At 40.3% G+C, this 24,967-nt stretch overlaps 1 protein-coding gene across 2 annotated transcripts; it reads right to left on the bottom strand.

Moving 5' to 3' along the window:
* Positions 1 to 945: 945 nt before the first annotated feature.
* palm1b (paralemmin 1b) lies at positions 946 to 24,399 on the bottom strand. Of its 2 annotated transcripts, XM_044167790.1 has the most exons (7): positions 23,851 to 24,399; positions 23,143 to 23,252; positions 10,212 to 10,254; positions 9,185 to 9,265; positions 4,849 to 4,964; positions 4,300 to 4,370; positions 946 to 4,049 (listed from the first exon to the last, which is right to left on the bottom strand). In XM_044167790.1, coding segments are annotated over exons 2-7 (693 nt in total). In that variant the 5' UTR covers positions 23,145 to 23,252; positions 23,851 to 24,399; the 3' UTR covers positions 946 to 3,669. The 2 variants fall into 2 exon arrangements, with proteins under 2 accessions (XP_044023725.1, XP_044023726.1); XM_044167791.1 differs by lacking the exon at positions 23,143 to 23,252 and having other exon boundaries at positions 23,851 to 24,394.
* Positions 24,400 to 24,967: the final 568 nt, after the last annotated feature.

The raw sequence follows: 24,967 nt of genomic DNA, 5'->3' as shown, positions 1-24,967 counted from the left end.
GTGGCTTGTGACAGCAGTACAGCAGTACAAAGTGGCAAATACATTTAAAATGAAAACATCCATCTCCTTTTTTATTTCCAATGACTTTTTATATTCCACTGGTCAAATCCAGGGCAATTATGTTTTTCTTCTGTGCTTGTGTGTGTGTGTGAGAGAGACAGTTTGGAAAAGCAGTGTCACAGGTGTGACCTAAAAACAGTACACAAGATACTCTGTGTCCCGTGATGTGGAACACTTCTGCCACTTTTATTAAGTGGTAAAAACTTGTCTCATTGCAGAGAATGGGTCTACAAACTGAATATGCCACATTCATACTGAGCTCAAATTTTTTTTTAAAATTGTTATTTATCGGAGGCAGAACTGCTGCAGCATAAAGCAATATAATTATAGCTGTTCTGTTGAATAGTGCATGCCTGACCTCCCCCTCTCTTTCACACACAACTTACAGTAAATATTGAAACAGGATTACCTCCCAAAACAGTAGACGTATGCTCTCTAGTGGCATGTTCTGGGTAATGCACTTTACAGAGTACCCCAGCCAATTGTTGACATATGTAGTTTTAATGATGCTGAAATCCCATTTATGCTCAATATGCAGTACTACTGGTGGAACTCTGTTTCATGTTTCCATCTTGTCTTTAATACCTCTCCTCAAATCCCACCTTTGACCTTACTCTTCTACACCATTGATTCCCCATAAATGAGGGGTAGTTCAATTGTATATTACTTTCATTATTTTTACTAGCCAGTTGCATTACTCCTACAATAAATGGATGGTTTATCTGCGTATAATTGTGTGTACTTCTCCCCAGAAGGGTGTCCTATCCCCATCTGTGACTCCATCAGCTAAGATGCCAAAACCACGTATATAATTAGCCATGGCTTATGTGTACGCTTCTATCTACAGCATTTGTATTTGGTTAATTACATACACACTTATCTGACTTGCTGTAAACAAACAGTAGTTTTATTCAAGATTAAACATTTAGACGACCACAGAATAGATGAACAGGAATTGGTCTAACACAAGGTTGCTTTTTCTGCTGCTGTCCCAGAGACCCACTATTAAGCAAAGCTTTAGCTCAACAAATGTACACGTACTGTATTTCTATGTATACAGATGTATGTATGCCTATAGATATGCACACATATATACATGTGTATATCGTGTACATAAATGCATAGACTGTCAATTAGTCTCCTGCATAAAGTTTTTATCCCAGCAAAATGTTAAACTTTGGGTGCAGTTTTTTGTATGTGTTGAGTTTTTTTTCAAGACACCAACAGTAGTCTGCATATTACCTATTGTCTGAGCTGCATTTATTTATCATGTGAAAAATTAGTATAATATTCTACCATAGTTGTGTAGTATCCCCTCTAGAGTAGAAGCGTTTCCAGTGGGTCATCGTGACCAGGAACAGAGCAAGAAAAACCCCGGTCTAAAAATGGCGGCAGACAGACAAGTCCAATCAACTGAACCTGACAAAGGCACCAACAATACACAGATGTAGTCATCTTTTTTTTTTTTTTTAAAATACACACATCAAGTACAATATACTGCCTTGCAAAGAGGCCATAGGAAAGAAAAACATGAGAGTCAATATAAGAAACAAAGTTGCAAGTTGTACAATTACAGTGGAACTTTATATATGGAAAGCATAGACTATATTTCATCTGTCCATGCCTGCTGACCTCCCTTTGGAATGTTAGTAGGGATCATTTCTCTGGTGGTAAATGTAGGCAGGACTTGAGAGAATGCATCTGGCACTGAAGGTTGCAAAAGACTCTTATTCAATGTATGCAGGAGGCAGTAGATTCCCACAATCCCCCTCACCAGTGACTTGAGTAAGACAGACGGAGGGAATGAGTTGAAAAAAAAAAGTTGGTGGATGGAGAGTGTTAGACGAGACTGAGGATTAGCACCAACTTGAGAGGTTTTTTGAACTGTGTGTCTCCGAGCATAGAAGGTGGGACTGTGTGTGTTTGACGATGAAACTGATAATGAGAAAATGGTGATGGTGTGTAGGTGAATCAGAGACATGGAATAGCCTGGGGTGAGCAGAAGCATTGGTGGCATAGCATCACTGACCCCGACTGCCCATGGCCTAAAAAGCTTGTGTACCTGGGCACAACAAAATTCTTTATATTGTATTCTTAGGCTGAAAAAATTAAGGTCCCCAGAGAGTATCATTATTTGTGAGGAAAGTCTATTCAAATGCCCCAAATCCTTTTTCTGAACATCTATTCAAGCACTATTGGGCCCAGGTCTACAAAGAGTCAGGAGTTAAACTGGGAGCGAGTAGGACAGAAACCAGCAGCGGACCAACACACAGTGAACTTAAAGTATCATCAGATTTTATTTGGTTCATAAAGAGACAAAAAGCTTTTTTTAAATGGTGAACTGAGCAAGCCCGCCTCTTCTCATTATGGTAGAACGAATCCCAATTTAACCCCTGGGTTTACATTCATGTGAACGTGATAGTGTATAATAAAGACCTAACAAGTGACAAGACAGTCAAAACAGTTGCAAGGCTTCATGCAGTGCTACCTCTTAAGATTTACATTGATTCTACTGTTGAGAGAACAAAATTATTTAAGCTTTTCTAATCTTTGCGCAATGGCTTGTCATGACTCTATTGATCATGAAGTAAGTGTATCCATCCTATTTAAAAAATACAAAAGCTGTGATCTGCATGTACATGTGCCACATATAGTATCTATGAGAAGCTAATGCGGTTTGCAATATGGTCACTGTTCTAGTTAGTCTCTTTGTTTTCGTGCTGTAGATTTCTTTTTAAACTTAATGCACATCTCTAACACTGCCAACTATATTAATTGTTACTGATAGAAAGACTTGTGTGACTAAAGATATGAGCACATGAGTCTAAGAAAGCACAGACACTTGTGATTGTAATGCAAATCTGATAGTGCTTACAAGCTTACATGCAGAATGGTTGGAGATGATATAGAGAACCAAAAACAATAAATACATTGTATAAAACATAATTTCATATCAATATATTAAAATACTATTTAAAATAATATCTTAGACAATATTGCAATATGAAATTGACCGATAAATAGTTGGTAGGCCTACACAGAGAAATATATATATTTAAGTATCTGTGTCCTTCATAGTTTGCTGTTTTGACTTAAATGATTTAAAGTTTCCAGATTTCCCCCAGTGGGTAGCAGTACAATCCAGAGAGCTAATACATTTTCTTTTTTTCCAACAATAATAACAATGAACTTACAGTACACAGTCCCATAATAAAGATATACTGAATACAATATAAATGTCAAGACAGAAAAATAGAAAAATATCAATAGAAATCAAAAGTCAAATACATATCAGAGAAAGTATACAGAGTAAAGTGTACTTATGAGTCTTTGTGGTTCTTGTTGTTGTAGCTGGAGCTTGTATTGGCTTTAATTGTTGGTATATTGGCTGTGTAACTGTACTTCAGTTTGATGTTTTTTTCCAGTCCTGACACACACACACACACACACACGCGCACACACACACACACACTCTGCCACACAGACACAAAGTTACACACATCTGCAAATACAGACACATGCAATGGCACACATGCCTGCACAGCTGCAGGTGTGCACTCGTCTCCACACACACACCCACACGCATACATACATACACTCACACACAGCTCACATGACCGTGCAGCATTTGCAGGTCTGTTTCTTCTCCTTTTCCTTGTCTCCTTCTTCACCGCCTCCGTTGGCCTTTTCTTTCTCCGCCATGCTCCCGTTGGGTGGGGCCTGCTCTTCTGTGGCAGCCTCTCCTCCCGCTTTCCCCTCCCCGTCCTCGATCACAACAAACTCAGCCTTGACATTGCCATCCACCCCTTCCATTCCCAAGGCCGTGCGGGTCTCCTGCTCCTCCTCAACGGTCTTGTAGCCCATGAACACCAGAGTGACGGGGTTGTCTGCGCTAGCTTGGTCAGGACTGGGACCCAGCAGCTTGGCCTCAATCCCTGTCACCTCTCTCTTGGGGGTTTGACCAGAGATCTGCACTACTCCATTTTCACCTATAGGGAGCACCAGAGTATCATTGAGAGGTTAGGAGAGTGCAAAAGTAAAGAGGGAGTTCAGGGTAAGTCAGAGTGACAAAGAAAGAAAGGAAATATTGTTTTAATGACCTCCGGCGGAAAGGAACAATTTAATAGAGCAAATGAAAAGGCCATTATTAGCTCTCTCTCTCTTTCTGACACAGGTGTTTCAGGCCGCATTGCCATGGTTTCCTGTGTGATCATGTGTTGCCATGGGTACTGAACTTACCTCCATTTTCTTTGGCCACACCCTTATTGGCTGGCACGTCTGTCTCCAGTTCTTCAATCTCTTGCTCCAGCCTGGCTCAGAAATACACACACGCACACACATGCAAATTAATTAAAATTAAGCTGTAATTCCTTTATACCACAGTTACTATAATATATATATATATATATATATATAGCCAAACATTGAGTATGTGACCAGTTCTGCAAAGAATGATGACCAAGATGTGTTCCTTAAATATTTTATCTAGCTGACCATGTTAGCCACAATGCCCATAACGATTTCTAATGAAAGACAATATTAAAATGTGACTGACCTGTTGTTCATATGCCATCTACCTATGCTTGGACTTGGCACTGAGACATATACAGACTTGAATCAATTATTTATGGTTTCAATGTCCGATTGAAATTGCATTTCTTGAGATTTGTCTCAGTTTGGTGATGTAATTGGATTACATCACCTGTAATGTAACGAATAACCTCACCTCACAATATTCTGGACTGTCTGTTTCAAAGATTGGACATGCAGTGGTTTTTAAATGCTGACCTGAGGATGACCTGCTCCAGGAGTTTGGTCTTCACCTCGTCCTCCTGCAGACGTTTCTGAGTCTCCTCCTCTGCTGGAGCTCCATCTAACAACCAGCGCTCCCTCAGTGCCTTCGACTGCAAGAGAACATAACAAATATAGACATGTTTTTGTTGAGAATGAACATGGAGAAAAGGCATTAGGTAAGGCAGATAATTTATTTAATTTTTCTATAAATTCGTAATGTAACAGTGGTAAAAAGAAGAACACATTTCACTATAATCGCCCCTGACACCCCTGTCTGACAGCACCCTTTGTGTTTGGTGTATGTGTGCGTCAGCTATAATGAAAAGCGCATAAGCAGGTAGAGGACTTTTGATCATGTGCCTTTCATCAGGAGCAGTTGATTAATTCATTAGCAGAATTTCAATCTCCAAAAATGCTGCACGTTATCACCCTTTCTCACTTGGACATCAGTGCAATGTCTTTCAGAAGAGATTAGTGGCACTTTCACTGAGAATGACAAGCCCTTTAGCTAATCTACAACAAAAATCTACCAGTGACTGCGTCCAACACTTCGCTGCTGACCGCTGCCACTCAGTGATTCTGTCACATACTTCAACTGCTGCCAGCTTGTTATTGCCAAGTGGACTATGGCACCCAGCCAGAGCATCAAGGCCTGTGGCATTGAACAAAAAAATTCAAACTAAGATAAAATTCTCCTATTATACTCAATTGAGCATGGGATCGGAAATCTAGATAAGTCACTGAAAGATAAAAACATAATAGTTCTAATCTTAAACCGCATCAAACAGTTGAGAGCACTGACTGTGACTAAAGTTAGTGATTGTGAACTGTCAGTCTCATTGTAATTACTGATGATAAAGTTAATTCTAGGACAAGATAATTAAATACTTCCAAATGACTTGAAATAAACAACAACATAGGAATAAAATGTATATATTTTGTCCAGAGGTGGATTTTTCACTTATTATTCTCTTACCTTCCACTTCTTTATCTCTTTTTGAATCTATGTTTATTTCCTCTGTCATTTTCCAAACAGCCCTGTATCCTTATCTTGACTACCCATCCACATTCCCTCCTGTAGATAAGCTAATATCAAAGCAAATACTTGGCATGCTTTGAGGTAAATATAAACAGTGTGCCTTACTTGCAGCTGTTAGACCATGCAGCGAAAGACAACCCTGCTTGGCCATATGGAAAAGTGCTAGAAAAAGCTCTTGTTTTCACGAGTTGGACTAAAAATCTGGACCTGTGCTTGATGTGAATTCCTCTCCAGTGATGCAACAAGAAATTCTACAGCAAAACTCCCCCCGTTTTTTTCTCTTCTTCTCCTACTCCACCCCCGCCTCTTCCTCTCGTATGCATCTCTATCCATCATAAAGTTCATGAACTTTTGGGTTTGTGCATGTTATATTGAATAAGGTTGTAAACGTCGGTATTTCCCTCAATTTCAATCCATGTTTATCTGTTTTTATCTGTTAAGGTGCCTGTTGTCCTGTTTCAACTCTTACTTTCCCCATTGAGTAATTCAGCTAGAGCTACACAGAGCTACAGCGCACACACTCACACGGTGTAATTCAACACTCTTCATACCCCAGCCCTGCATGGTCTCTTGGGCACTGAATCTAATCCTGATTCCTTCTCTCTCTTTTTCTCTCTCCCTACTTTCTCAATCTTGCTTGCTCTCTCGCCACACCCTACTACCCCAACGCCTGACATCACTTAATGTACTCACTCATGCGTACTCATGCACGTGCACATACACACACCAGACTGCACGAGCAGTCGTAAAGCTGGCGCGCTGAAGTTACCTCTCTCTCCATTGTTCTTTGGAGTAAAAGCTGCTAACGTAGCAGACAAAGGGCGGAATTGTGATACAGGCACACACACATATACACACACACACATCCAAATGTACTGAGCAGCTGTAGGGAAAAGAGCTTTATTTCAAATTAATTTTGCATCTTTCCTTCTACAAAGTGACATCCCAAAACTTTTTATTCTTTGAATATATATAATTCAGTTTCTCTAAAATAAGGTTTATCCAGTCTATGTAATTCATATTATTTTGTCAACTATTGTTTTGAGTTGTTCAATAAGCATTTAAAAATTGTTAAAATCAGTTTAAAAAAATCTTTTAAATGAATATTTCGACATTTTGGGAAAAGCACTTACTTGCTTTCTTGCCATAAGTAAGATTGATACCACTGTCATGTCTACATAATAAATATTAAACTACAGCCAGGAGATGGCTAGCTTAGCTTAGCACAAACACTGAAAATAAGGGGAAGTTACCGGGATATACCTCCGTAAATCACAACCTGTTGTTTGTGTCTGTGGTGTGTATATGTAGTGTGTACATGTGTCAGAATATTAAAAATGGAAATGGGATATTATTTATTGTTTAAGCTTCTAATGACTTTGTAAAAGTATGTCAATGGTGAGTACTTGTCATTTAATCTTGATGTGCTCCCCTATAAACATATTTACATAACATAGGATGTTGCTATTCAGAGATTTTAATTAAAGGGACTGCCAGCTGCTGCATGCATAATCATATCTGTCATGGCTTGAAAATTAAAAACAGAACTCCTATTAATGCTTTCTGTGTTAACATCATTGTATTATGTCAACTCACAATTTTATCTGCACTGTGAGAGTGTGACTATGTGTGGATTTGTGTGTATGATCTTGTATTAGTGTGATTTCATGGAAGGGCAGGTACAACCTTATAAAAATGTGGTTTATAAATAGAGACATTTATTGTGTTTTCCACATGAACGCCGCCTCTGGAAAAGCCATACTTGCTGTGGTTTGCACAAAGCGCCTTCTAATGCTCCAGTACAGCATGATTACACTATCCCTAGGTGTGTCTGTGTCTGTGTGTGTGTGTGTGTCTGCGTGTGTGAGTTGAAAGCGGGGTGCGGTGTGTGTAAGAGCTGTTTCCTGTTGGTGGGAGTGGCCGAAAAATCTGTTTCCTCTGCCAAAGCCCTCTGCATTGTCTGAGGCTTCTGTGTTCTTTTATGAAGCAACGCACACAAAAACAAACACACACATACACACACACACACGTACAGATACACACTAACAAAGGTTTGCTCTGAAAATAGAAAAAGTGGGAGCACGCAAGGGCAATAGCACAGGTCACAGGCACTTGTGCCACAGACACACACACATCAGCGCAGGCGTACACACACCACAACCTTTGCTCGTATCTGTGACCTGCTGGATTGTCCGGGGCTGAAATAGCTTTGATAGTGCTGACACATACGCTGACAAAAGCCTTGGCTCTGATATAATGAATGTGTGTTCACATGCTTGCAGATTTGAATGTGTGTGTTTTTTAGGGAGTGTGTGTGTGTGTATAAACAGCATGTGGAGGAGCTGCTAGTATTATCTGCTGTCCATTCTGAACATTCCGTGACAGCAGCAGTTAGGGAGTATCTCACTATGTTGGACTGATGGATTTGCTGAGTTTAATTTTGTTGTTTGGGTCACACTGCTCACATGTAGAGCATAATTCCCTGAAAGCACAGAACTGACCGGCAATATTTCTGTCCGCTTGTCTCAAGTTCTGGTAAGAGTAAGGGAGAGGCATGTGGGGGTTCAGGTTACACTTGGAATTTTTTTTTTTTGATTATAACATTCATCTTAACAGTGTGGGGGCTCCAGCGCAAACAAGGTGGAGTGTTCTCAGAGGAGGTCGAATACAGTGGTAATTACCAATTACCATATGCATTGTTATAATGTTCTTGAGGAGTTGTGAACAAAACTGAAGCTGTACAATGTGGAAAATAGCACTTGCTAGTTCTTTGTTCATTCAAGGACCCAATTCAGGAACTGATTCATCCTGGTGTCAAAATCTGCCTACCTAAATAGAAAATTGGAAATGTGTCCCAAGCCCACTGCTAAAGACATAAAAGTATTAAGCAAGTAAAGCATGGCAAGTTCTGATTGTGTCCTGTGCACTCTGCATCGATTAAAGCTCAATATGGTGCTACCTTTTGGTCTATAATCTGCAATATTGCCTGTGAGAACATACTAGTGTTTGATTTTATTTGTTGTAAACTGCCTGCTTAACTGGCAAAGTAAGGCTACAATAAAGGAAAGCATCCTAACCCCACTAACTGTACTGTAATTAACTAACTCAATTACTTTTAAATGTTCACAAACAAGCACTCCACCTGTTTGCAGACAATATTTTTAATTATTAATTAATCAGAGGTTTTATTTTCAAATAACCTAATTATACCAAAGTATTCCCACAACTACATTAGTACAAATAGGGCTTGTGCAAAATGTGTATGCATGTGGATGTGGAGTGTGTGCGTACCTTGAGATGCTGGAGTTGTCGTCGGTCATCATCCAGCTGCCTCCTCTTGTTTTCAATCTCTGTCTGCTTCTTCCTTTTCTCCTGTTACAACATATACACATTATTAAAGAACACCACACTGTATCCTAAATAGGGCTGGGTACCAAATTTATTAGGCATTAGTACTGAAACTCAGGTATCTTATTGATATCGATATCAAAAGATTTTGAATAATACCCTAGCCCTAGTCTTTAATAGTATTGCTGATGATTTAATGGTAACTTTTGATGACTGAGTACATGTAAGAGAGAAAGAGATAGAAGTTGGTGTACAGTTACTGTATGCACTATATATTTATAGGCACATATTATTCACTCCATATGTCAAGTCAATTTCAGGAAAATGTTTGAAATGTTGATGAGAAAGCAAACTGTTTAATATAGAAGTTGGTGCAATCCTATGTTGATAATAAAAGTTATATTAATTAATACTCTGATTAAACAAAGTAATTATCATACTACATTAAGTACCCTCGATAGAAGCCATTTCTGTTGACAGATGGATTGACGTTTCGCTATGTACAGATTCAATTTTGAATCGCTGTATGATTTTGACTAATCGGGTTGTAAAACCACTCATAGCAAACCAAATTCAAATGTGTTTCAGTAATTTTGTCTGCCACAAATGTTTTGTGAAAATTTCACAATATACATAATTATACTGGGCCGAAACCTGGATATTGTGTCTGAAAAGACAAAGAGAGAGGATAAAAGAGACCGACAGGATGAAAGACCAATAAAGGGAGAGAGCAAAGGGAAGAGAGACACTGAGAGACAGAAAGACGATGTCCTGTAATGGGTGAAGGAGATGGGATCTAAAAGGTTGAGTCATTAAGACGGGTGGTCAGATCCTGACAAGCAGCATTGATTTGTTGTTACTACAGCCATCAGAGAGCCCCTGATGTGCACTGTGTGTGTGTGTGTGTGTGTATGTGTATAAGAGAGAAAGGAAGAGACAGCCCATGTTTGTGTGTATAGAATTAACTTACAGCGATGGCCTGGAGTCTCTCCTCTTGTGACACCTCAGCCATCCTGGTGGAAAGAAAGAGAGGCAGATTGAGGGGCAAGGAGAGAGGCAGACAGGAAGAAAGAGTTATAACCACACCACAACATCAGACATTACACAGTGACAAACAACTTTCCTTGCCCGTCGAATTCGCTTACCAGCCATTTACCTTCCAACGACTTCCCAGTGACTGAGGTTAAATATCTGTCTGTTTGCACTAAATCACTGTCTCTTTCCTGTCAGAGAGAGTCAGTGAAGGCATGCTAATGTGCTAGCAGGGCGCTGCTGGAGATTCCTGCTCTAATAAGTTCCAGACCAAGAGCTCCAGGATGGACGGAAGCAGAACTGAAGCAATAGTAGAGAGACTGCGATTGTTGCTCGACTGAGATGAGGACAAAGCTATCACAGTATCGAGGCTCCCTCAAAAATCATACATATATGTTACATCAAGTTTTAAATTTTTTTTCTGTAGTTAATGGCTAACATTATCTCTTTCAAGTAGGAAGTTGTTCATGACCTCTGACATCAGCCATAAAAAGAGAAGATATACTGTATTTATAATAGGACTGGTGTATCATCTGAAAGGACATTCCTCCTATAAGAGGAATGTGAACCAATTTTTACTTATGTTGTGTAGGAATGTATATACAAGGGTGTCATTTTCATTTCGACTTTGGAGGGGGACATTTACTGGGGAGTGCTCAAAGCCATAGAATCCCTCAACGAGGGCTGTGTGTTCTTGGTATATGGTAAGCGTAATACAGTGCATAATACTATGATGAAGTGTTGTGCCTGAACAAGTGTGCAGAGTGGCTATTTTTCTTAATCAGATGAAATTCTTATGTTGAAATTAAGATTTGTGCTGAAACAATTAGTTGATTCATCTATTAGTTGATCAACAGTATGTTAAGCGTAGACTATTTTGATTATTGATCAGTCGTTGAAGTCTGTTTTCAAGCACAAATGTCAAACAAACGTCATAATTCCAACTTTGAATTGTGAAGATTTGACACTTTTCTTTGTTTTATATAATTGTAAAGTGAATATATTTGGGGAGAAAAAGCTAAATAATCAATTATGAAAATAGTTGCAGCCCCAAATACGATTTCACAAATTTACATTTAAGACAAATGGATGACCTATGGTTTGATATCTCTATTAGAATTTATGAATGAGGACATTCATTACCTATGAAACCACATTATGTATGATACTTGGATAGTTTAGATTATCGTGGCCACATGATAAAGTTAACTGAAGGGGACAAATGATTCATATAAAATTATAAGGAGTGACATGTGTCTCTGTCGCAATATAAAATTATACCTTTCATAGATATAATAATTTTGCCATAATAGCAAGAACCTCTGGAAACTTTACAGTGTGGCTGGAATGTGATAAGCAATGTAGTCCAAAAATGAATTAGTGTGTATAAATTCACTGACTTGGTCTCCAACTGCTGTGGTCGCTCTATTTGCAGAAAAGAAGAGGACCTCTTTGACTCTGGCTAGTGTCTCAGGTGGCCACAACATCTTAGCAGCAGTGTGCCTTTTCCAGCCCGAACTGAAACTGCATCACAACACATCTCATTTCTCTGCGCTGGTCCAAACCAAACTCTTACAAAAGAAACATGACAAAACAACTCTACATCACTCTCCACCCACCCCTCTCCAGTGCCAGTAAAATGTGTTAAAATTGTTTGATCATGTCACTCCTTCTGATGAGGAGCCCACTGTCACAGTTTCAATTTGCTTACATCATTTCCAAACTAAGTATTCACAAAGCTTGGATTGTGGGCATATCAATAGAGCAAACCCCATCCAATCTCACCCTTACTGTAGGGTTGGTCAAAATATAAAGAATCATACATTTTCTGTCATGCTTGTTAATCCACTGTCCAATCACAGAAGCTGTAGGACTCCCAAAAACTTCAGGGGTGTGTTACGGAAGGACACTCTGTAACATGCAGGATTTATGCACACATTCCTGGCACACATTCATTCAAACATCACACTGATCTCTGCTCTCCCACCAAGCCACATCACCATCACATGGAGCCCCGTTGGAGAAAAAGTAAAACCACAATCATCTGATCAACCCCCAAGTACACACATGAACACACACACGCACACACACACAGTGTACTGTCTAGACACATTCTTTCTAATTTTCGCCTTTCCCACTGATCCAGCACAAACAGGAAGAACAAAAAAAACAAACATCTGGAGATGTACTGAGTAAAATCAATCTGAATAAAAGAAGCCAGGACTATCGAACTATCGGCTGCAAATTCAAAAGTACATTATGTTGTTAAGACCTTCATTCAGGTACGGTTTACATTTATGTTGTGGGCTGATTGTGTTTTAGAATTTATTTCCTCTCTAAATCTCCTCTTCCACTCCCAGCCCTCAGGTTACAGTGGAAGCAGGGTAGTTAGTTGACTGAGCATCGGGGGACTCATCTGGATCAGTTCATCAGTGGTATGAAGGAGGCCTGGAAGCCCCGGCTGACCATCCAGACCTGCGAAAGGTCACTGTGAGCATCAGCAGAGACGAGGCAGAACACACCCACAGCGTAGCTATGACAGGTGGAAACTGCATGGAGACTGGAGACATGTTTTTCTTATTAATGTTAACTACCTCTGTTGGATACATCAGTTGTGAAAAATGCAGGACACTTTTGAATAAACCAGCATACAATGTAAATCCCAATTCGCTCACTCTACTCAAAAGTTTACTGGCAACAGCTTGCACACAAAACGTCCCAGACGTTGAGAGTGGTATACATCTGACACAAATTTGACCTCAAATTTTCTCTCAGTTCAACAGAACATTTCAACCACATAATTTGTTTTTTGAACACTGAATTCTATGTCATATTAACAGGGAATATATAGCTTATATGACATAAAATTATCAGGTTACAGAAGGTTTATTTACATGTTTATTTAACACAAATAAAGAAAAATGTGTCACAACTTAGTCCTTTTACATAAAAATACACCATATATTGATAATAATTAAAATTTTCCACCAACTAATTTGTCGGTGTAATTAACCAAATTCTTATGTTAAAATTTGAATATGCAATGTCTTTATGTCTTAAAGAGTTAACGCTTATAGATAATGTTGAATACTTGTTCCAGAGCCAATCAGTATTCATGAGCATCTAATTAGAGCTGGTAAATGTTTTAATACCAAGGCTGATACAATACCTAAGTTTTGGAGTCAATACCAAAACAATAATAATTCTTTACTTTGAAGAATATAAAAATGTTTTCTTCAAAACCCATTATTCTATTTAACAAAATAAGACAAACTTCTCAAAGTCTTAAAATTATGTGAGATCGCTGCCTAAATAAAATAGTCCACTTACTAGCTTTTCCCAGAACTGTTTTAGCTGCTATTGAGGTTCCATAGGTCACATGACGACAACTGAGCTCAACTTAATTCCATACTCAATTCGCTGATGAAGACCATGAGATGCACTTAAAAACTATGTAAAAAGCAAGTAAGTTGACCTTGAGTTACGACTATTTCGTCAGATCAAAAGTGTGATTCAAATAAGGAATTAAAAAAATATGTTTATAAGACTTAAGAATCTGACCAACGCTGGTTTTGGTGCTACAGAGGTTTGATACCCATGCCTACACCTAAAACAATGCAACTGCAAACAATCAACCCTTAATGACAGTGGAAAATCTGCCATGTGGGTCTGTGAGTTGTGATCAAGACTATCCAGTACATGCCAAAGTTAACATCAGATGCCCACTGAACCAATTGGGGATTATGTGCTCAGATTTTCCAAGCACATATCACCATTCAATCCTGAATTGTAATGCTAGTCCTGCTTCTCTAACCTCTAGGCTACAGCTATAATATGTCCACCATGTTGGAACATCGTGGGTCTATGTCCTGCTGCCTCGCTCATAAATTATGGACAAAGGAAAGCGAAAGCAAAGCAGACACATAGACAGGCATCTTCACAGCATAGCTCGAAGAGTAATTACATTTATGGCCGAGAAAACAGGACATCCAGGGAGGCTGGCAGTCACTCACAGACAGGCCAGCAGAAACTTACTGAGACAGATAAATATAATAGATCAACAATATTAGTCAGGCAGGACTGAGAGTCTTAGTAGTGGTAGTCTTAGCCGGCTAAAACTAAGGATCTTTCTGTCAATATGTCAAGGCAGGTGCATGGCAGAAGAAGTCAAGGAAACGGACTAATGACCAGCCCTATTCCCTGTTGAGTGCACTGCTGCTGTAGCATTTCCAGGAACACATTAACTGCCTGCGCAGAGCACCAGCATCATCTTCTAATAGCATTGTGCTCATGGTCCTCTGGTACCAGCAGTCATTTTACACACTCTCTATCTGCACTCAAATGCCCTGAAAGTGATGACCTTAATGCCTGTGGAGCTAAATTAATAATAATCCCACTGAGCATCTTTGTTTAGGGAAATCATGTTGATCTAAAACCCAACCTGGATTTAAAATTCTCCTTTCCAAGGTGAGAAGAAATGGTTTTCCTTCCACTGAATTGGCTGGATCCACCAAATCCAAATTAGATAGAGACCATCCTACAACATTGCTGGTGTTGGTTAATGATAGCATCATGTTTCATTGTACTAAATTATTGTCCTTGCAGTAACAAAATCATCTTCACTTTTTAGACTTTTGAAAACTTGTAAAGGAACAAAGTTTGTTACAGCCAATTGTAATATATGTTTTGAACAGTCGGTTAAGAAATATTGTATTATTATTCACGCTACACAGTCTGGGAGTAAAAAGGTCAGCAAGTACATGGTGTACTGATCTGTACATGAGAGTAGGCACACTGTGTGACTCGGGGACATTCACAGGCCATCCATCTACAGTATGTGTCTATCTGTCGGCGGTAGTGGCAGATTACACTAGGTCTCATCACCACTAATCTAGGATTATCTTAAACAAACACCACACAAACCTGGAATTGGACACCACGACATACTGATTCTGATCCTGCCGCCCACGCTCACACATACTCAGATGCACAGATTGTTTTTAAATCTTGTTTTTATAGCATCTGTGCTTCATTAGATAGTGAACACTTCAATGCACAATGCATGAACTGATCTAACACCTACAACATTGCAACCATATGGGATATCCCTAGGCTTGACTAAAAAGAATGACATTAAGAAAAAAAATTAAAAAAAGGAAGGAGTTATTAAACTAAACAGTTTTAAAAGAATAGGTCTTGTGATATTCTATATTTTTCTTATTGTCAACAAATCCCATGAAAGACCAAAACTAACTAATGAACTGATCCAATTAACAAGTATTGTCTGCGTAGCCAAAGCCTGATATAGCTTGTTTTTCTGTACCAATGACCTCCACTGTTGGCCAGTCAGAGACCTTCTTGTTAACCAAGGCAATGTCTTACAGTCAGAGTAACAGGTATGCTATCAAGCCAAACAAGAAGAGGGGGCAGGTAGCCAAACAAAAAATGAAAGACACTGAGAGAATCACACTAATTGTACACTATTCATGTAACAAGTTACAACAAATGACCTTGAAAATAGCCTCTAATGGTTCCAGTTATACAATGCTGGCATGCACATTCTAATAGCCCATTTATACAGAGCCCTTCTTGCTTTGTGAAAGGGAAATGTGTTCACTCAGGTGTTAATTCAACAGCAAGAACCTTTTAACTGATATTGTGCAGCCATAATGAAACTCCCCAGCATACACACACACAAGCACACACACAAAAACTAACTCCTGTGTAGAAATGAGATGAAACTGAGAGGCAGAAAAAGGAGAAAATAGAGGTTAAGGACAAATTAAATTACTAATTACTCACTATTACTTACTCTAAAAATCTGGAAAGATCCCAGATACGAACAAGAAGTCATTTCTGGCTATTCTTGAATGAAGAAGCGTGTACAGACAGACATACCAATACATACACACAAAATAACACTGTCTGGCACAAAAATGTTTCCTCTTCAGAAAGAACGATGACTGCGAGAATGACTCTTGAGCTTAATGACCCAAGCCCTGCATTAGAAAACAGAGAGTCTGGAAGAGGAAACTAATCTCAAATCCCCTTCACACTCACTCTGTTGGAGTGGCACTTCTTTCTCCTTCTCTCTACTCCCCACTTCCACAGCTTCCTTCCTTCAGGCCAAAAGAGCACAGGGACAACAATACTTCTCCCTGCCTTTATGCCCCATCCACACAAATACACATATACACACTTGTCTAAGGCGAGCACGCACACCACGACTTCTCCACCACCGAACATGCATCCTTCTATCTGAGGCGCAACACAAATTCTGCATAAACATAAACAGTACGGTGCCAATAAAAACTGGAGGAAGTTCGCTGAGGTCACATGTTAGTATTCCAGGGGTCAGAGAGTAAAACTCCCTTCCCCCAGAGGTCACCCATAAATAACAGCTCTGTCAATACAGAGGAGAGTGAAATAGTGTGTAACATCCATGTTGAGAAGACAAATGAGAAGCCACACACAGACTGAGACAAGTGGGGTGGGATGAAGAGGTCAGAAAGGAGTGAGAAACAGTTCTGATATCGTCCCAGTGTCAACAAGACACAAGCTAAGCGACTGTGATTTTGAACCTGTGTATCAAAGATTTTAATTAATACCTTAAGTTAATACCTTAATGCAAGTTAACAAACAAAGATTAACCTGTGAGTTATTGCACTTTCATAATGTTAGGGGATTCGCAACAGACTAGATTAAAGAAGCAGAGGCCAAAATATTTTGTCGTTTACTGTGGTTCCTAGCATTAGTCAAGCTCCAAAAACGCTGGATCCTAGGCTACCCATAATACACCTAGGGTAAATAGCGTTTTTCACAAGATCCTCGCTGCCCGGTAAATGCCCACGTGTTTCAAACTGCCCCCAGTTTGTAGACAGCCTTTATCCAGTGTGCAACTCTAACTCCTTATCCCTAAAGGTTTGTAGTCTTCGAGCCCAAACTAAGATAACCCTAGTGACATCGTTAGGGCTATTTTCCAAGATTATACATCTGAGTAGTACTGTCCATTACTAGTGAATTGATTTGGATGTGTAAAATCTGTGCAATCAGCTACTGGCCAGGTGTGCATAGGTGTGAAAGTGGGCCTTTGTGCAAGCTGCAGTGGAGAAGCATGTGTTTTTAAATCAGTTTTCTAGCTGGAGATGTGGCTACCTTTGTACTACTTACTGTAAACACCAATATTTTTGTATTTACTATAGCCTGTTTATTGATCTATGGTACTAATTCCTTCTTCTGCTTTAAATACCTTTGAGGGTGGCCACTCTAAAGGTTGGGTTATTCTAAAATTAACTAGTTCATACAACATGCCATCTGACCACATCTGAAAGTGGGGTGAAAAGCCTGCCATCATAGCGAAGGGTGAGACGTGACAATCTTTCAAATTTGGGGATAACGGCACAGTCTTTCCTAGAAGGCATTCATAATGTTGCCCTCATTTGTGAAATAGTGTTACATAGAATGAAAAAAGAGAGCTTGAGAGAAAGCAATCGCTGCGTAAAGTGGGTGTGATTGTCGAATTTTTTAGTCGGAAAGTTGTGGGGGAAGGGGGTTTCAGACGCTGTTCGACCATTCGATTTTTACCTTGTTATCAGTTCCTAAACTGACTAAAAACTTCTCTCCCAGTTCTCACATGCCTTCCAGAAATCCCTTTCTTGTTCTGCCTCTTGCAAGCATCCTCAAAAACACTGTGCTGAGATGACGTCCCCACCCTCTCTTCTCCCTGGATTGCTCCTCATCGACTCGCCAGATGCCCGCATTTCTTCACTTGACCACACTCGACCTTCATTACTTCCACAACGATAAACCTTTACACTGCAAATCTGTTGAGGCGTGGTATTTGCTTGTTAATTTTTATATATCCAGGGAATGCATGCTGAGTCTACAGCTCTTCAACCCTCTGACACTTTATTGATCCCTGTGTTTTGATTACAGCCACTGCATGGAGGTCAGAACACAGGTTCAGCTTGTAGACTGTAGAAAAACATGTACACGGCATCTTTGATTTAGCAGATAGGTCTGTGTTGGGATGTTTGAAAGCCTGGAGTTTGGTTGACTGTTTAGAAAGGGTGGAGCGGCAACCACCAAGGTGAAAAGAGTTTCCCCTCGGGGATCAATAAAGTATTTCTGATTCTGATTCTAAAAGCCTTTTAGCACCACACCTGATAAAAAATCTGCTGTGACTTATAAGTGCCGTGTTTTTAGAAGGGAAGGAGGAAAGCTACTACAAAGACAACATGGAGAACTGGCAAGATGCAGAAGTTTGTAAAAGGAGAAGAGATAAATTGACAGATAACCAGCGTGATCAAAGATTTGGTTGTATAGCAACATCACAAAGCTGCTAGTTCATAAACGCTAGAGCCACATTCAAAAGCAAGTAGAGAACAAACTAAAGGCCCTGAAAAAATATTACACAAAGGTCCATGACCACAATAAATGGACACATGCACTGGTTGTACTATGATGTAGAGAGCAGCAGCAAGCAGTTGATTAGTCAGTTGACAGAAAATGAAACTATTTTGATGATCAATTAACCTTTTTCATTTTTTTCAAGCAAAAATGCCCAATATTCACTGGTTCCAGCTTCTCAAATGACAGGATTTTATGCTTTTCTTGTGATATATAATAGTAAACTGAAAATCTTTTTATGGTGTTAGACTGTTAGTTGAATAAAACAAGCAATTTCAACACACCATCTTCGCCTGTTTGAAACGATATTGGGGATTTTATAGACAAGACGATTAATCAAGAAAATAATCTGCAGATTAACTAATGATGAAAATAATCGTTAGTTGCAGCCCTACTATGAAGTGTGCAACAAGTCACTTCAGAATAGAGACAATTTGGAACTTCATGTTAAGGCACTTTGCACTTGTGGTTGTCACTTGGTTTAGCAACAAAACAGCAGCTCTACAGCTGGGAATCTTGACAAAAGAGCTTTAATCTGGGTGCTCCCCAAAAAAGGGGCAATCTCCCCGCTACTGCTTGCCACGACACAGCTACACTAGAGCAACTGGAATTTTACAATGTGCTCTTTGTACGAGTGTTCTCACGTGCCTTATTTTGAATGTATGCATAGGCACTGCAATGAAAAATCTTGGTTGAATACCCAGTGTCCTGACCCATGGATAGTGGATCGATTGTTGGTAGATTTCAAAAATGTTACACAAAAATGCTACAAATGCCTATTTGTGTCTCAGACTGTTAAGGCTTAAATATATTTATTATTAAGAAGTTGAGAGAATTGAATTACGATGAGTAAATTACATTGTACCAGCATTAGCATCAACATGACCTGCTGACTGCTATGTTTACAGACGGTCAATTTCTATAGTGGACTGTCTCCTGCATCCTGGTGTGCTCTCTGTGTCTCTCTGGTCAATCAGCTAACTCCATATATCCGCATATAGGAAGCCTATGGACTTACATTATTGGAGCAGCCTCTCAATGTTAACACAGGAACCATTAGGCCAAATAGATGCCTTTCCTTATGGCAAGATCCCAATCCCCACTTAGGGCTCTCAAGAGGCTCAGGAATTGTTAATGCTCAGTATGTTTGTCCAATATCACCCTGCCCAATCTCTTCTGGGATTCTAAAAAACTATGTTTCATTTACAAGGGGACAAAATCTAATATTCATTCTTCTCGTAGCGCTTAAACGAGATGTGAATGTGTGTAAATGTGTGTGTGGTGTTAGGTTCAGGTTATCTACAGTGCAAAAAAATGGATGCTCCCTCTCTGCTGCTTATCAATAGTGCTTTTTATATCATCTTTGCAACAACACTGGTGATTGTCATATGAGCGTGTGGGTGTGCGCGTGTTTCGGGAGGGGGGCATAAGACACACACACACACACACACACACACACACAAATGCACAAACACACACTGCTGAGCACATTTCCCTCTGAGATTAAAATGCCTTAGAGGCTAAAAATGACAGTTTATCAGAAGACAGACTATCTGCTGGGAAGAGAGTGAAAAAAACAAATCCTCTCTCGCCTTATCTGTCATGACAAAGCAGCAAGGAGGGGGGTTTGTAATGAGAGATATTCAGAAAAAAAGGGAAAGAAAAGGTGACTATCCAGGAGGAAAAGAGAAGGCAGAGATTAATAGAAAGAGAAAAAACATGGAGAAAGGGCAAGGTGGATTGCATTGCATTATCAAATATCTCACATCTCTATCTGCCCAGATGTTACTCCTTATCACTCTTTATGCTTGCTGAGCAAGCTTTCACTTACATAATACCATCTTTCAGCACAAAACAGTAGCTATGGGCTTCTGTAATGCATGACATTCATTTTCCTCCACTAGCATACTGATGTGATTTTATAACCACTGCATAAATGGTTTCTTAATGACAGCAAGGTCATCGAGGGTAATTAGTAATATCCATCACTCTGGGGCTACTCGCTCAGGGCAGGATATGAACCCGTGAGAGGCCTGCTATCCTCTGGTAATGATGTTGTACCAAAAATTTCTGCCACTGAAATGCTAGCAAATTGCAATTATGCAATAGCGCAATAGTAGTGCTATGTTAAAAGTTAAATATTAGATGTTTTGCTGTCACTTTTAATGCAGAAGTTACCTTTAACCCCCTTGCATTTTCATTAAACCTGCATTAACTGATTTTTTGGCGACTTGGGGGCTGTGGAAACAAGCTGTAAACACAACACTGACATACTAGCACATTTTAAGCTGTTTTGGTCTCCACTAACTTCTAAAGGTGAAATATCTGGCTTTAAGCTGCTAATTGCTCCACTATGTTCACCAGCGAGTCGCTAACTTTGTCTGCCATTTGGCACTGGGCAGGCAACGTACAGTGGATTTATCAGAGCTTTTCTGCTGAAAACAGCTGCCTGCAGCGCCTGGAAACAATGTTAATGGGAGCGGTGCGACTAAACCAAAACAATAAAGTTGTGGGCTGGAAAAAACAAAACAATAGGCTGAGAGACGCTAAAATGTGTGAGTAGAGCTGAAGAGAACTGCAGAGTTGGGTGCTAATTCTCTGTGGGTTTGTCACTATGAGCGCCCCCTTTCACGTACAAGTAGTAATGTGATCCATTGTTAATATAAAGATATTACAGCTCAATATGACCAGTTTTCTCCCAGTTCTGCTCACTGAGGATATCTGTTCGAGCAATCAGGGCTTCGGAGCTTACTAAAGGGCACTTTGAGTGTAGTTAGTTGGTAGTAAAGAGTGCCACTCATTCACATTTCGCCAGATCTTTCACTGACAGTCCTAGATTAGGATGAATGACCTTCCAGTTACCAGCCTATTTCCCCTATCTAAATTGGTGAAAGCAGATCCATCCCAGTGCCCTGCCTGCCGGGCCAGGAGACAGTCATCAACACACACGCGCACACACACACACACACACACACACACACACACACACAAACACAGTCGCACACACAATCCATCTTTTTTTTCTTGCATACATGCAAAGACAGACTAAAATGCACATACAAAGCTGCACATATGCAAAAACACACAGATATATAAGCACACAGAAATGTGGCTGTCCAGAGTCATAATGCCGAATGATGATTGGGTGGACAAGACAAGTGCTGTCAGCTCTACTGTGAGTCGCTGACACAACACAGAGCAGCCGACCGGATATAGACCCTCAGTTCACAATCTGCCAGGCTGAGGCCTACTGTGGACTTAACATGTCTCACTCATACAATAAAATGACAGAACAGACAACAAACAGTGCACAGTGCAAACATGTAATCTTCATTGATGCTCTTAATTCTCACAAATTCAGTCTTTCATGGTGATACTTAAAGGGCACGTAGTGTAATTACTGCCCATATTCTTACGATTATTAATTTGGTGCTTTAATTTATGGGCTCAGAGATCTGCATTTTATGTTATTGTATATTTTGTATTTGCTAATAAACAAGAACAAATTCCACTATGTTGGATAATGAGGACTAATGTGCATAATCTAAAAAAGTAGGTTGTGATCCATAGGAAACCATTTACTCGGCTACATTTCCTGAAAAAGAGAGCGTCATAAAGGGTTTTGTTTAATAATTCTTGATCAGAAAGCTGGATTTCTAAAATTTAAGTATAGATGTGACACAGTAAAGAACATGGCAACAGAGAGCCCAAAATGATGCCAGTGCTGTGTATTTTTCTATCTCAGTGTTACACCAAAACGCATCATTCCTTGCACTTGTCTTGACCTTGCAAACATGCTCTAAGGACTTGAAATCAAGTAACTTTGGCTCCTTTTCAGCACCAACATTCATATTCACACCTGGGCTGTCACCTCAGAAGAAACTGTCATGGACGAAGAGTCAATCACTTTCACTACACTTATTTTCCCAGTATTTCCAGGAATCAAACAGGTGTCACTGTAGCTATTTAGAGGAATAAAACAAAGACCTGACGTCCTGTCCTGGTCTTGTCAACAAAGATGTTGTCCACAACAGTCACTTTGGCTCACAGGGCAGACACCCAGGAGAGAAACAATGGACACAAGACCAAACAAAAACACACTCATTGTCTGGTTGTGCCTATACCTGCTGTGATCAAACATAATTACAAAAACAGAGTAAAATTAGGAGTTGGTCCAACTGATATTGTTCTAGAGACAGGAATAGACACAGAAGGAGAATATACACACAAGCCTTCGTGATAATCTGATAGGACAGAGGAGCCAGACTCCATCACCAGTGGCAACCTGAGCTGAAATTAATTTGAGCTAAACCTCAGGCGGTTAGGGGTGCACAGTCTTTTTCTCTGGTATCCTAAAAACCCAACTGCCTGGTCCACTACACGGCGTAAATTCCAGACAGGAGTATGTAATGGCTAAGGTTTTTCAGCTCATGCGCGCCATATTGGAGCAGACTACTCACATCACAACACACCATAGAATACCCTGTTACTCCCCTCTCCTCTCCTCCACAGCCTGTCGCCAGTCAGCATCTCTCACCCATGCAGTGACGGCCATGCACGGCTGGCGCCACTGGAAATTCACCATCGAGAAAAAAAAAAAAAAAGACATCCTGACACACTCTGCTCGCAAAACAGATCGATATTACATGAAGGGTGATCAAAGGCATTAGCGTAAACATGTCGTCCCGTTACACCTGTCGGCCTGGCCGTATCATTGCTTGAAAGTAGCCTACAGTACAGTAAAGCGGGCCTCTGGGTATCTCATAAAGGATGTTGACATGACATAATGTTGCAGCTATTTTTTCCCTGTAATTCACCTCCAAATCAGCGCCTGACTTTATTGGGAGCTTGTTCTGTTAAATGTGCATTTATGTCCCTTGAAGGATACTGCGCCTCGTGATAACTAGTTGTAACCTCATATTAATGCAACGATCGTGTTTAAAGTCAGAAATCTCTCTAGTACAGATATTTAAGATATCTTTGTTTTCCCCCTTGTCTCCATCCCTCTGTCCCGCTCTGACATCCCTCCTGTCCGAGTCAAATGATGCTGCCGGGCTGGAAGCTTAAATATTGCGCCGCTGCATAACCAGCCGCTGGACAAATCACCAAAAGCAGGCCAGCCACAGCAAAACACGGGCACAACCACCGCGCACTAAATCACGACTTACTCAGTTGCAGATCCCTGTCGCTTCCCGCCACAGACGTCTTCCAAACAGGGTGTCTCCTTGTTTATTTTCTGAGCGTCAATTCGAAATACTCTAACACCCCTGCCTCTCCTCCTCCTCCTCCTCCTCCTCTTCTGGCTGGCACCCCTTCTGTTATTGCTGTGGTGATGCCGTGGGCAGCCTGAGCGCACAGCCCGACAGTAATAAGACCCCAATGGCTTCCTCTCGAGCGAAAACGACGCACGAAGGACTTGGTGGAAATCTCATGGGCGATAGGGCGTCGTCAGAAGCAGGTTGTAGTCTAGTTAGTGCATGGGTGTGAGAGAGTGAGGGAGTCAGAGTGGTATTTGACGGGGAGTGGGAGAGGGGAAAGGATACGCCTCCCTGCCTTGTAGAGATAAAGGGGGCCCTGACTGCGCGCGTTGACTGAGATATGGGTCCTCCTCTCCAAACGGGGGCCCTGCTGGCTCTCCTCCAGCCTTATCATATGACGTCCAAGGAACCAGGCTGTCTGTTTCAGGGCTGCAAAAGAGCGGTGTAGCCTACGTGCAGCCTAAAATTGGGATCAAGTCCAGTTCTCCTATCAGAGGAGAAAGGACCATTCTTTCAGTTTTTTTCTGTCTCACTTCTCCATCTAGTGGTGGAAAGGCTCAATGTCAAGATTTCTCAAGATGTGTTTTCATTCTGTTACATAAATAACCTCAGGCTCGGAGGCTGAATGGCTTAACAGCCCGAAGCAGTAATTTTGAGCTGGGCTTGTTCGATTATCTATTTGGATTTTTTATGTAGTCAAAAATACACTGAATGAATCACAGTGAAAAAAAAAAGTTTACATATTTAAACTACTCTGGAGACGCTTATTATTGTCTGACCCAAATTATTCTTTCACATCTGCATCCTCAGATCCACCAAAATATGTTGCACCTGCACCCAATATCCAGCAGGTGGTGCTCGTGTTCCAGAAATGCTCCCTTGTCATTCCAGGTTTCCCATCTGAAAGTCTTCCTATTTCATTATTGGTCATAAAAATTAAACATTAATTTAATGCGGTCGATGTAGTAGGTTTGTTTCTGCAAATATTGCAAAAGTTTTCATGCATTGTTCAGTACATTCTAGTCTC

This window comes from Siniperca chuatsi, linkage group LG15 (genome assembly GCF_020085105.1).
Source record: "Siniperca chuatsi isolate FFG_IHB_CAS linkage group LG15, ASM2008510v1, whole genome shotgun sequence".
Lineage (NCBI taxonomy): Eukaryota > Metazoa > Chordata > Actinopteri > Centrarchiformes > Sinipercidae > Siniperca > Siniperca chuatsi.
This window is presented reverse-complemented; position numbering and strand designations above follow the sequence as displayed.

Bases quoted from the DNA above. Each gene is read 5' to 3' on its own strand.
- palm1b (XM_044167790.1), bottom strand. The intron at 4,371-4,848 runs GTCAGCATTTAA...TTTCTGAGCCAG, and splicing joins CTGGAGCAGGTCATCCTCAG to GCTGGAGCAAGAGATTGAAG. The intron at 4,050-4,299 runs GTAAGTTCAGTA...TGCTCCCTATAG, and splicing joins TGTGGCCAAAGAAAATGGAG to GTGAAAATGGAGTAGTGCAG.